The sequence below is a fragment of the Haematobia irritans genome, chromosome 4 (genome assembly GCF_050003625.1).
Source record: "Haematobia irritans isolate KBUSLIRL chromosome 4, ASM5000362v1, whole genome shotgun sequence".
NCBI lineage: Eukaryota > Metazoa > Arthropoda > Insecta > Diptera > Muscidae > Haematobia > Haematobia irritans.
Genome location: NC_134400.1, coordinates 173,922,744 through 173,937,292, shown reverse-complemented (window position 1 = coordinate 173,937,292; position 14,549 = coordinate 173,922,744). Strand labels below are relative to the sequence as shown.

The window sequence follows — 14,549 nt, the reverse complement described above, 5'->3', positions numbered from 1 at the left end:
TGCACACTCCATTTCCGCACCTGATCCGCCATAGAGCGCATATCGAGTGTCTGTCGGCTGTTGCTTACGTCACGCGGAGGTTCTGGAGGACGTGCCCCTGATGAATGTCTATCGGGCGTGTTATCTGGGGCCCGCTCGTGGTCATGGGCACTGGGCGCTGTCGTGACGGTAAGTGCTGGTATCACAGGAAGGGGAGACTTGGTCGGGTCATGTTTCGCTTGCAGCGTGAGCAATCTGGTTTTCACTTTGTCGACGTGAGCTTCCCCGAGAAATGCGGCAAAGCGTCGTCGTAGCTCCTCTACGGTGCCCTCTGTATCCAACTCAAATTCACTTAAGTAGGCATGAAGCTCCTCCTTTCGCAGAGTATAAGCCCAGGATACTCGTAAAGTAGTGGCCATTGCTCTGTATCCTCTGACGGATTTACCTTACTCAATCAATTTCCTTCTCGGTCCCTGCTCGGGCGCCACTGTAACGACGAGTTTCCTCCGGTCGCTGGGGTATTGCTCGCGGGGGAAGGGTCCGTCACAGAAATTTATTGGTTTAGCGACAGAAAAGGAAAAAGACGGTGTTTTATGTTGCAATAGGAGTTTATTTACGGTAAATCGTCTAGTGTAATATAACTTATTTTGGCTACGGGTGATATTATTACGGGGTAATGTTTCGACGGGCTGGATAGGCTTGATGCGGTGGCCTGGCTAAGCACACCGGACTGGACTGGCTACGGGTCTGATGGGCGGTATGGGCGAGCTGATTGGCGTTGTATTTTGGTCTGGGCAAGGGCTTGTACTGGCGAATTTGGGCGATGAAATGGCGACCTGGCTAAGTACGCTTTCGGTTTCTGGGCAGTATCATGCGCTGGCGAATGTTATGACTGGCGACCTGGCTAGGTACGCTCTGGAAGACTGGACTAGTGGACGGCGACCTGGCTAAGTACGCTCTGGAAGACTGGGCTAGTGGATGGCGACCTGGCTAAGTACGCCTATACATCCGGTGAGACGTGGCTAGACGAGACAGTGGCGAGTCGAAGGTGGTCCTGTGCAATCTGAGGTAGAGCGAGGAGAACTGGGGCAACCTAAGACTGTGACCTTGACCTGGGTAAGTACGCAAGCCAAATGAAAGTCAGGGACAATGGGATCGTGTAGATCCTAGGAGACTGCGACCTGGTTAAGTACACAAGTCCAATGTACTGCGAGCCTATTTGTGTATGACGTAGAGAAACAAGTGCTAGTATATGAGTGATGACCTTGAATAGAGGACAAAGTGAAGATCGAGAGTGACTGCGACCTGGTTAAGTACACAAGTCAAATGTGATGTGGCCTATTCGTTTGTGCTGTAGAGAAACACGTGGGATGATATAAAACGATGACCTTGAATAAATGACAAAGCTGGGTGAAGTCAATAAGATCGTGAAGATCGAGAGTGACTGCGACCTGGTTAAGTACACAAGTCAAATGTGATGTGGCCTATTTGTTTGTGCTGTAGAGAAACACGTGGGATAATACAAGACGATGACCTTGAATAGAGGACACAGCCAGGCAAAGTCAATAAGATCGTGAAGATCGAGCGTGACTGCGACCTGGGTAAGTACACAAGCCAAATGAAAATCAGGGACAATGGGATCGTGTAGATCCTAGGAGACTGCGACCTGGTTAAGTACACAAGTCCAATGTACTGCGAGTCTGTTTGTGTGTGACGTAGAGAAACACGTGGTACAATATAAACAGATGACCTTGAATAGAGGACAAAGCTGGGCAAAGTCAATAAGATCGTGAAGATCGAGCGTGACTGCGACCTGGGTAAGTACACAAGTCAAATATGATGTGGCCTATTCGTTTGTGCTGTAGGGAACCACGTGGGATAATATAAATCGATGACCTTGAATAGAGGACAAATGAAAGCTATACAAAACAGGATTACCTTTTACTTGATAACACCTCCACTGCCAAGTTTTCCACCTTGAATATTGTTCTCCACTCTACTTACCACTTGTTGCCTCGTCCACGTGTAATCTTCAACTGTCCCGCATTTACCTTTGTAGCTTCCTTTTATAGGTGGTGAGGATGCAGTCGGCGTCACTTTAATGCCGTTACATGTCTTTTGCGCGTATGCCCAACCAATGGTGTATATGCTGCTGCGTGCGTTGATGGGCAAGGCCAACCGATAACGGTATCTTGTTTATTTCATGTATACTCCAAGTAAAATAAGGCTATAAATTAATGAAGTGGAAATTCTTGTTGCAACTTAAATGTAATAGGTATCTAATTAATGATTTCTCGACGAGGTAATTCAAAAAGAATGAAAAGAAAATAAACGTGTTGGCGAAAACGAGGGTAACCGACTTTCGTCGTTACAAACAAAAACACTTCATGAAAAATTTAATTAATAATTTAGTGCAATCGACACAGAAATTTGCGGGAACTTTTGAGAAAATAGCAAAATAAAAATTGTCTGCATCAAACCAGTAAGTTCGAAGCGCCTTTCCTACAAGTATGGAGCTAATCTCTGGTTTCTGACACTAACACTATCAAAGTCCAATTCACATCTCTTTTTCTATGGTCTTTGCTATCTATCTATACATATAAAATTCAAAGTTTGTTTGTTTGTATGTTCCGGGTAAGCTCGGAAACGGCTAAACCGATTTACCATGTGGTGAAAATAGGGTACCTCATTTTTTGACACCTGGGCGCGGAGGGGGACTTCTTCTTTGTCCGACTTTTTGAAAATTGGACCAAGGTTGACCGATTTGCTTGAAATTTTGATTGAAGGTTGGAGTTGACATCTAGACAAAGATCCGCTACTTTATTTTTCGATCAGGTATCTGGTCGTGGATGGGGACAAAAGAGATGTCCCCCTCCACGACCAAATACCTGAGAAATTACCTGAAAGTTACAGAGAACATGCGGTGAGTTTATGAAATTAATATGGGGTACCTGATGTATTCATATGTGGACGGGGAGGGAGACCTCCCCCTTGGAACAAAATTACCCGATTTTCAGGGAAGTTTGAAGGGACAAAGAACGGCTATTTTATTTTTCGATATTTGCTCGGGGAGGGGGACTTTCCCTTTGCTCGACTTTTTTTAAGTACAGTTAGAACAAAACTAAAGTCCTCCGACTGAAATTTTACGGAAAACCTGGGTGAGGTTATGAAATTTATATCAGGTTCCAGATTTTTTAATATTTGGTCGGGGAAAATAAAAGGACATAGAGAGACATCTGCTTCTCCTTAAGTACATACAGAGTAACAATTAAACTTTTCCAATTTAGTTGAAATTTACAGAGGACATGGGGAGAGGTTATGAAATTAATATTTGATACCTGTTTTTGTGATATTTGAACGGGAAGAGGGGCCGCCCCTTGCCCTGCTGTTTGAAAATTGGGCTTATAATTTGCTTGACATTTTCTGGGACGTTTATACAAGATCACTTTTTGATATTTGATCTCCTCTAAAACTGAAAAAACAAAAAAGGCTCAAGTTTTCATGAAAATTACAAAAGCCGTGGGGAAGGTTATGAAATTAACAAAGAAACCTTCTCCTTGCCCCACACTTGAAGGAAAGTTTCTAGATTTTCTTGGAATTTTCACGGAATTCACTTCGGTGTTTGTCGATATTTTATCGTCCCTTTAAAACAATAGAGCAAAATTTAACATTCTCCGATCTATTTGCAATTTACAGGAAACGCGGGAGGAGGTGATTAAATTAATACATGGTACATGAGTTTTCTCCGTAATTGGGAACTCGGTACATAATTTTATGATTTTTGCACAGTCTTCTGCCAGACGTTTTTAAGTAAAAAACTTATGGCTTGTTCCTGTATATCGAAGTTCGAAGATGGGCTATATCGGTCCAGGTTTTGGTATAGTCCCCATATAAACCGACCTCCTGATTTGGGGTCTTGGGCTTATAGACATCGTAGTTTTTATCCAATTTACGTGAAATTTGAAATCAAGAGGTATTTTATGACCATAAACAGGTGTGCCAAAAATGGTGAGTATCGGTCCATGTTTTGGTATAGACCCCATATAGACCCATCTCCCGATTTTACTTCTTGGGCTTATAGAAACGGCAGTTTTTATTCAATTTACCTGAAATTGGAAATCTAGAGGTACTGTAGGACCACAAATACATGTGCCAAAAATTGTGAGTATCGGTCCATATTTTGGTATAGCCCCCATATAGACCGATCTCCCGATTTTACTTCTTGGGATTATAGAAACCGCAGTTTTTATCCAATTTACCTGAAATTGGAAATCGAGAGGTACTTTAGAACCGTAAAGAGGTGTGCCAAAAATGGTGAGCATAGGTCCATGTTTTGGTATGGTCCCCATATAAACCGACCTCCTGATTTGGGGTCTTGGGATTATAGACATCGTAGTTTTTATCCAATTTACGTGAAAATTGAAATCACGAGGTATTTTATGACCATAAAGAGGTGTGCCAAAAATGGTGAGTATCGGTCCATGTTTTGGTATAGACCCCATATAGACCCATCTCCCGATTTTACTTCTTGGGCTTATAGAAACGGCAGTTTTTATTCAATTTACCTGAAATTGGAAATCTAGAGGTACTGTAGGACCACAAATACGTGTGCCAAAAATTGTGAGTATCGGTCCATATTTTGGTATAGCCCCCATATAGACCGATCTCCCGATTTTACTTCTTGGGCTTATAGAAACCGCAGTTTTTATCCAATTTACCTGAAATTGGAAATCTAGAGGTATTTTCTTATAAATCCAGAATCTGATATAGTCCTCATAGATGAAATCTTTAAATTTATCTTCGGGAAGTGTCCTCAAGCCCTCCTGAAATTTCAAAGGAACCCCTAATATTAGCTTCATGGTGGTGGGTATTTAAGATTCGGCCCGGCCGAACTTACTGCTGTATATACTTGTTTTAAGTACTTTTGCTCTTTCCGATTTATTGGACGGGAAACAGTGATTCTTTGTATGTTGTTGAAATATAGTGCTTACTTTTCCGGTATGTTGAGGAGAAGGATACCTTTCCTTGACTTAAAATTCACAGGAAATGTAGAAGATTACCCAACTACTTGAATACGGAACACAATTTAAAAAATATTGGTGGAACACCCTCTCCCCGACATTTGTTAAGGCATTCTACATCAGCATATCGGCCAAATTTCTATATATAAAGGAAAAAGCAAGTTTTCCGATTTGTTTGAAAGATTTTAAATCTTTTCGAATTTGTTTTCTGCTCGAAGGATATGGTTGACTAAGTTAACACAAAATGTTCCTACAAATACGCTTCGGAAAGCGCAGCGAAGCGGGCCGGGTTGCGCTAGTAAAAACATAATTTGCTGACAGTTTATCTAAGGAATTTGTATGGTAATAGTAGATTTAAAGTTTACGTTAACTTTTATGAATATGAGGAAAACATTATAACAAGGTGTATTTGCTGCAAAAATGTACCACATAATGGCGGGAATCATTATAAATGTTTCAATTGAGCTTTGAAATATGTGGAAAACAAGGCTTATAGCGATTTCGATTGGGAAAAAAGGTGCAACATTCTCGAAATTGATAGCAAGATATGAAGGACACTGTGATATATTTTGGATCCTGTATCTCTCACAATATTAGGAATTAACAATAACTTTGGAATGACGCTATCGTTTGGTCGAAAATGCAATGAGGAAAAAAGTAGGGTAACACCAAGGCAACATATTTTTTGCGAATCGAAAACGCCATTAGATAAAAACGCCGTTTTAGCCATATTTCAATAGAAACATGTCGAAAATAAAAAAGCTAAAAATAGCTAAAGGGTCATGAAAAAAGCCAGAAGAAAGCTAAATGCATTTTTCCCGCTAAACGACTTCAAAAAAGCCAAATCTAGAAGGAAAGTAGCTAAATTGGCAACGCTGAGCAGGTGCTTGAAACTGAAAGTAAAATTTCTAGATTCTATACTTCTCGTAATCATTTGAATAATGGGGGGTAAAAATCTATAGATTTTATCAAGTAACCCGCTACGACGAAGAGTTTTCAGCGGAAACTATTACATTTGATTGATAGTGGTGGGTATTTAAGAATCGGCCCGGCCGAAATTACTGCTGTATACACTTGCTTTTAAATTATTTCAATTAAAAAGTACCGAATTCACATACATAGTTTCCGGCATGATTCCCCATCTAAAAATTTATTTTACTTTTAAAAGAAGTTTGAGGTGATAATATTTTTTCTCTGGGTGTCTAGGGAAAATCTATAAAATATAAACCATATCGGTTCAGAATTTGATGTAACTGCCTAACTTTTTATATCGCCCGATTTTCTGTTGCTTCCCGAGTATTAAAGACGTTTTTTTGTTGTATTTTTTGTTTTAGGAACTGGTAAAAGCTCTCCATCCCAATATAAAATTACCAAAATGCTTTTGGTTGTCTCATCGGTCTTTGTATGTCTTAATTTACCAAGTTGCGTAATGCGAATGATAACCTTCATTGAGGTAAGTAAAACACAAATTACGATCAAGTGCGATCAACTAAAACCTAAAAAGAATTCTCCAGCAAGGTATCTACGAGGGCGGTTCGGAAACTTCTCAGCCTATCAATGAAAGAGAAGAGTTAGTTTTTCACAAATATTTCTATTTTTCAAAATAATCTCCTGAAACTTCAATACACAAAGTCCAACGCTTTTCTAGCAATTCTATCCCTTGATTAAAATAGTTTTCCTCAAAGTCTTCAAAATAGTGGTTTACAACTGTAATTGCATCTTCATTTGAGGTAAAACTGGCAAGCAAGGATTTCTTTTAGATTTGGGAACAAGTAAAAGTCACTGGGAGCTAAATCAGGAGAATAAGTAGGGTGGTCAAGCAACTCGTACTTTAATTCGTTGATTTTAGCCGTTGTGCTGGTGCGTTGTCTTGATGAAAAATTATTCGTTTGTGTTGTTAGCCAGGACGTTTTTCTCGAATTCGTACATTTAGTTGATCCAAAAGGTTGCAATAGTACTCTGAATTTATTGTAGATAGTCAATCAATAAAATACCTTTGAAGTCCCAAAAAACCGTTGCCATAACCAGCCAGTCGATTGAATTGTTTTTGCCTTCTTTGGGGCACTTCCTCCAGTTTCAGTCCATTGTTTGGATTGTTCTTTTGTCTCTTGAGTATAGTGGTGGATCCATGTCTCATCAAACGACGTTTGAAATCCATTTTATTTCGCTTAAAACGATCCAAACAAGCTTGAGAAATGCTCATTCTTATGCGTTTTTGATCGACTGTAAACAAATGCGGCACCCATCTTTTCATATGTAGTTCTTCATGCAAAATAAAATGGACTCGATCATTTGAGATGCCCATGATATTAGCAATTTCACGCACTTTTATTCGTCGATCATTTAATACCATATCATGCACTTTGGCTACAATTTCTGTTGTTGTTTCTGTTTTTGGACGTCCACAACGTGGTTCATCTTCAATGCTTGTACGACCACGTTTAAATTCAGCAACCCAATTTTTTACTGTTGCATATGAAGGATCACTTTCACCTAACACATTCACCATATCATTATGAATTTCTTGTCCCGATAAACCTTTTCTATGTATATTTTTAATGACAGCACGCATTTCTAATTTTTCCATTGTAAAAAAAACTTGCGGATGCGTCTTTTTTGAACACCTGTTTCTATATGAAGGAGTTGTCAGATCGAAACAAAATTTAACATGTGTTCATAACGGAAATGGATGTTTCCAAAACACTTCACACTTTTTTTCTGTTTATACCGCGCTTTTTGTGCCAGGCTAAGAGGTTTCCGAATTGCCCTCGTATTCTCTATAAAATTAAAATTGGGATTCAACGTTAAAAACGTTTTATTTAATATCAAAAACAAAAATGTTTGCTTTCAAGAAAATTTGTCTTACTCCAAAGACATGCGATTTTAAATTTAATAAAAAAAATTGTATTATACCCTCCACCATAGGATGGGGGTATATTAACTTTGTCATTCCGTTTGTAACACATCGAAATATTGCTCTAAGACCCCATAAAGTATATATATTGTGGGTCGTGGTGAAATTCTGAGTCGATCTGAGCATGTCCGTCCGTCCGTCCGTCTGTTGAAATCACGCTAACTTCCGAACGAAACAAGCTATCGACTTGAAACTTGGCACAATTAGTTGCTATTGATGTAGGTCGGATGGTATTGCAAATGGGCCATATCGGTCCACTTTTACGTATAGCCCCCATATAAACGGACCCCCAAATTTGGCTTGCGATTGCTCTAAGAGAAGCAAATTTCATGCGATCCGGCTGAAATTTGGTACATAGTGTTAGTATGTGGTCTCTAACAACCATGCAAAAATTGGTCCATATCGGTCCACTTTTACGTATAGCCCCCATATAAACGGACCCCCAAAAAATTTGGCTTGCGATTGCTCTAAGAGAAGCAAATTTCATCCGATCCGGGTGAAATTTGGTACATGGTGTTAGTATATGGTCTCTAACAACCATGCAGAAATTGGTCCATATCGGTCCATAATTACATATAGCCCCCATATAAACCGATCCCCCGATTTGGCTTGCGGAGACTCAAAGAGAAGCAAATTTCATCCGATACGGCTGAAATTTGGTACATGGTGTTGGTATATGTTCTCTAATGACCATGCAAAAATTGGTCCACATCGGCCCATAATTATATATAGACCCCATATAAACCGATCCCCAGATTTGACCTCCGGAGCCTTTTAGAGGAGCAAAAGCCATCCGATCCGATTGAAATTTAGTACGTGGTGTTAGTATATTGTCTCTAACAACCATGCCAAAATTGGTCCATATCGGTCCATAATTATATATAGCCCCCAAATAAGCCGATCCCCAGATTTGACCTCCGGAGCCTCTTAGAGGAGCAAAATTCATCCGATCCGGTTGAAATTTGGTACGTGGTGTTAGTATATTGTCTCTAACAACCATGCTGAAGTTGGTCCATATCGGTCCATAATTATATATAGCCCCCATATAAACCGATCCCCAGATTTGTCTTCCGGAGCCTTTTAGAGGAGCAAAAGTCATCCGATCCGATTGAAATTTGGTACATGGTATTAGTATATTGTCTCTAACAACCATCCCAAAATTGGTCCATATCGGTCCATAATTATATATAGCCCCCATATAAATCGATTCCCAGATTTGTCCTCCGGAGCCTCTTGGAGGAGCAAAATTCATCCGATCCGGTTGACATTTGGAACATGGTGTTAGAATGTGGTCTCTAACAAACACGCAAGAATTGGTCCATATCGGTCCATAATTATATATAGCCCCCATATAAACCGTTCCCCAGATTTGATCTCCGGAGCCTCTTGGAAGAGCAAAATTCATCCGATCCGGTTGAAATTTGCAACGTGGTGTTAGTATAAGGCCGCTAATAACCATGCCAAAATTGGTCCATATCGGTCTATAGTTATATATAGCCGATCCCCAATCACATATATGGTCCATATCGGTTCATAATCATGGTTGCCACTCGAGCCAAAAATAATCTACCAAAATTTTATTTTTATAGAAAACATTGTCAAAATGTTATTTCTATAGAAAATATTGTCAAAATTTTATTTCTATAGAAAAATTTGTCAAAATTTTATTTCTATAGAAAATTTTGTCAAAATTTTATTTCTATAGAAAATTTTGTCAAAATTTTATTTCTATAGAAAATTTTGTTAAAATTTTATTTCTATAGTAAATTTTGTCAAAATTTGATTTCTATAGAAATTTTTTTGCATATTTTTTTTCTATAGAATTTTTTTTCCAAATTTTACTTCTATAGAAAATGTTGTCAAAATTTTATTTCTATAGAAACTTTAAACTTAATTATATACGTATTTAACCGGCCTTATTTAGTTTAATATATACCACGTATGGACTATGTGGTATATATTACGGTGTTAGGAAATTTTAAGATACCTTGACATCGGCAAGTGTTACCGCAACCCAAGTAATTCGATTGTGGATGACAGTCTTCAGTAGAAGTTTCTACGCAATCCATGGTGGAGGGTACATAAGCTTCGGCCTGGCCGAACTTACGGCCGTATATACTTGTTTTTTCATTAATATTGTCCTAAAATTTAGGTTTATTAATCTTTTACCAAAATCAATAAACTTTTAATTTAACCAATTAAAAAATGAATTGAAATAGCTGTTAATGTTAATTAATAAATTAAATAAATTAAAAAAAATAGTTATATCAATTAATTACGTAATTGTATTAGAAAAAACACTGAAATCAATATTGACCTAATATGAAAAATAATGCAACCTACATTTTATGACACGCAATTTACCCAAAATGAAGGACAAATTACTTTAAAATAATGAATTTTTTATTAAAAGAAAATTTATAAACTTAGCTTCACAAGTTGTCTTCATTAAATTTAGGACACGAATTTTGGAAATTTTTGTCCCTCCATTAAAGTCGTATGTCTTTAAACTATGGAAAATTGTTCCTAAAATAAAGAAAAGCATTTTCGATTTAAAATTAAATTAAATTTATTTATGCCGATTTACATACGGCATTAATTCCAAAGCTTTCGTTAAAAATTCATGTATATTTGCTGTGCATAGAACTTACTGTTGTACATTTTATATGAATTCTTTGAAGATTATTATGCATGTGTGTTCAAGTATTATTATTAAAATGTCTGGCAATTAGTTTGACTACATATAGTCGAAGGTTGCTCTCCTGTATTTAATCACAATTTTCCATGGAAACAGAATTCATAATACATTCACATTTTACTTTAATTATTATTGCCAATAAATAAAGCTTGTTTACTGGTGGTGAAATCATTATCCCGTCACCAGAAAACAAAGAAATGCTCAATCAATGAGACCGATATAACTATAACCGATTCTAAATATAAATAATTTCAAATGAATTGAATCGACTTTCCTTGAACAATAATAATAATTCAATTTATAATGCTTCAACTTATATAGCTTATAACTGAAGTAGTACTTAATTAAATATTACTCAATTCGAATGTCCTTTATGTTCGAAAATAAAGGAAAACATTTCACCAATTTAGTTGAGCCATTTTGTTTCCATTGATTTAAATGTTTGTTCAAAATAATAAAATTTACTTGATTCAGTAAAAAAAAAATCCTAAACTTAAAAAGTCGTCTGGCTTTGAAGTAAGACAAATTTAATATAAAGTAAAGAATTTGTATTTAATAATAATCTTTTAATTAACTGAGATGTATTTCATTATTTCATATTATTTTATTAAAAATGTAAATTTTACTACAAATGCGCCCATCTTGAAATTCGTATAGCACTAAAAAGACATTCTTGCAATCAGTTTTGCCAGTATTTTTCGGACTCTTGTCCCCAAATTTTGATGTTTTCGTCCCCAAAAATCCACAATTGAAATTTAAATTCCCCACAAAAATCCCAATACATTTTTGAGAAGTTTTTGTTTTTTGAAAAAAATAAAGCAAAAGGCTCTGCTGTAGAAAATCAGTAATTTTTTGGGAGCCACCGTGGTGCAATGGTCAGCATGCCCGTCTTGCATACACAAGATCGTGGGTTCGACTCTTGCTTCGACCGAACACCAAAAAGTTTTTCAGCGGTGGATTATCCCACCTCAGTAATGCTGGTGACATTTCTGAGTGTTTCAAAGCTTCTCGAAGTGGTTTCACCGCAATGTGGAACGCCGTTCGAACTCGGCTATAAAAAGGAGATCCTTGTCATTGAGCTTAACATGGAATCGGGCAGCACTCAGTGATAAGAGAGAAGTTCACCAATGTGGTATCACAATGGACTGAATAGTCTAAGTGAGCCTGATAAATCGGGCTGCCACATAACCTAACCTATAGTGTCACTTAAGAGTCTATGGTAGCCATGGAGATAAAATCAAACTTTGAAATATTAGCAGGGAATACAGACTAGAATTGGACAATAATCGTGAACTAATTATTATAATTTGTCAAAATACATTTCACAGAAAAACGTCAATTTGATATCAAATTTATATATTTGGTTATACTTTTTATACCCTTCACCACTACTGTGATACAGGGTATAATAAGTTTGTGCATTTGTATGTAACGCCAAGGAGGAAAAGTCTGAGACCCATCGTTTAGTATACCGATCGTCTTAGAATTAAATTCTGAGTCGATTTCGCGATGTCCGTCTGTCTGTCTGGCTGTCTGTCTGTCTGTCTGTCCATCTGTCTGTCTGTTCATGTATTTTTGTGCGCAAAGTACAGGTTGCAGTTTAAGTCCGATCGTCCTCAGATTTGGCATAGGGTCGTTTTTTGGGACAAAGACAATCGCTATTGATTTTGGAAAAAATCGGTTCAGATTTAGATATAGCTGCCATATATATTTATCCCCGATCTGGTCATAATTGTCGTGTTTATCAACCGATATTCTTCAAATTCAGTACATCCGTATATTTGATGAGTCTCGAAAAACTTGCAAAATATCAGCTAAATCGGTTCAGATTTAGATATAGCTCCCATATATATCTTTCGTCCGATTTAGACTCATATGACCACAGAGGCCAAAGGTTACTACCTATTTTCGTGAAATTTTGCATAAAGAGTAAAATTGACATTCTACCAATGCTTGGTAAATTTGATTGAAATCGGTTCAGATTTAGTTATAGCTCCCATATATATCTCTCGTCCGATTTAGACTCATATGACCACAGAGGCCAAAGTTTACTACCGATTTACGTGAAATTTTGCATAAAGAGTAGAATTGGCATTCTACCAATGCTTGGTAAATTTGATTGAAATCGGTTCAGATTTAGATATAGCTCCCATATATATCTTTCGTCCGATTTGGATTTATATGGCCTCAAAAGCCAGAGTTTTGCCGTGATTTAGTTCAAATTTTGCACAAGGAGTACGTTTAATAGTATCGATAAGTGTACCAAATTTGGTTGAAATCGGTTCAAATTTAGATATAGCTCCCATATATACCTTTCATCCGATTTGAACTTATATGGTCTCAAAAGCCAGAGTTTTGCCGTAATTTGGTTCAAATTGTGCACAAGGAGTACGTTTAACAGTATCGGTAAGTGTGCCAAATTTGGTTGAAATCGGTTCAGATTTAGATATAGCTCCCATATATATCTTTCGCCCGATTTATACTCAAATGAGCACGGGGGACAAAGTTAAACTCTCATTTACGTGAAATTTTGCAGAGATAACAGAATTATTATTCTAACTATGCATGTCAAATTTAGTCAAAATCGGTTCAGAGCTATATACCCATATATACGTACACCAGAGTTGGGGAAATATGGTAGACTGTTACACATTTTAGACCCATTTTGAATGGAAGTTTCCTCCAATTATAGGATAGCGTTAGCCGATTTTAATTTTAATTCTAGAGATTTTGTAGAAGTAAAAAAATTGTCTCCTTTATATAGCTTCCAGCAAATGTGAAGGAGTTGTGATGGTAACACAAATTTTGGCCTACATAGGGGTGAAGGGTATAATATAGTCGGCCCCGCCCGACTTTAGACTTTACTTACTTGTTTACATTTACTACTCAAGTGATAGCTGATGATTGGAAAGATAGTGATGGTTTGTTTTTGTTAGTGATGAGATTGAATGCAATGATACAAAATCTCCATCCAAAAGTAAATTTTGAAAGCGATTTGATTTCAAATCGTTTTCTTTTCGAAAACGCGAAAATGTGAAAAAATAAAATATATGCGTTGAGTAATTGAAATTCCGGGATTTTTATAAAATTTGTGAAAGATTCGGAACACTTCCTGGAAAAGAAACTCCGGGACAATCCAGGCGAATCCCGGCCATCTGGCAAGTCTACCTGAAGGGTTAATTACAATTTGGGAAGATAAAATATTTAATAACAAGTATATATGGCCGTAAGTTCGGCCAGGCCGAAGCTTATGTACCCTCCATTATGGATTGCGTAGAAACTTCTTCTAAACACTGCCATTCACAATATAATTCAGTTTGACATATACATATAAATGTTTGGGCAATACCCAAAAATGTATATGCTTGAAGCAAAATATGTTTGGGAGTATATGTTACAGAAGCGATTTTTTGTGAGGGTGTAGACATAAAATTTAAAAAAAAAAATTCCATAGACATAAAATTTTGACTAAATTTTCTATAGAAATCAACTTTTGACAAAATTTTCTATAGAAATAAAATTTTGGTAGATTATTTTTGGCTCGAGTGGCAACCATGATTATGAACCGATATGGACCAATTTTTGTGTGATTGGAGATCGGCGATATATACCCAGCAAAAAAATTTGGAAGTTCTTCCAAAGGCACAACTTTAAAAGCACTTCCAGAAGATGCACTCCCAATGATGTTCTTTATTTTAACTACCCATGAAGTTCTTTTAATTCAATTTTTTTATAACATGGTTTTTTCATACTTATAATGGATAATTTTAACTTTTTTAGTTTCAAATAGGTTAAGACCAGAGTAAGAATTAATAAAATGGTACAAATCATTAAAATTTTGTCGACAAAAATGCTAAATCCAATCTGAAAAAATTGTGAATTTTTGAAAATATCTGAGGTCAAACGTTACCGACAAGTGTTAGAATCCATTAAAAAT

At 37.0% G+C, this 14,549-nt stretch overlaps 2 protein-coding genes across 11 annotated transcripts in view; one reads left to right on the top strand and one right to left on the bottom strand.

The window, feature by feature from the left end:
* Nucleotides 1-14,549, bottom strand: part of fry (microtubule binding protein furry) — a 289,484-nt gene that overhangs the window by 123,759 nt on the left and 151,176 nt on the right. The window lies entirely within an intron of this gene.
* CNMaR (G-protein coupled receptor) overlaps nt 1-14,549 on the top strand; it is a 50,965-nt gene that overhangs the window by 17,697 nt on the left and 18,719 nt on the right. The window contains exon 4 of the mRNA XM_075304485.1: nt 6,335-6,453. Coding sequence (XP_075160600.1) covers nt 6,335-6,453 — 119 coding nt within the window. The remainder of the gene's footprint in view (nt 1-6,334; nt 6,454-14,549) is intronic.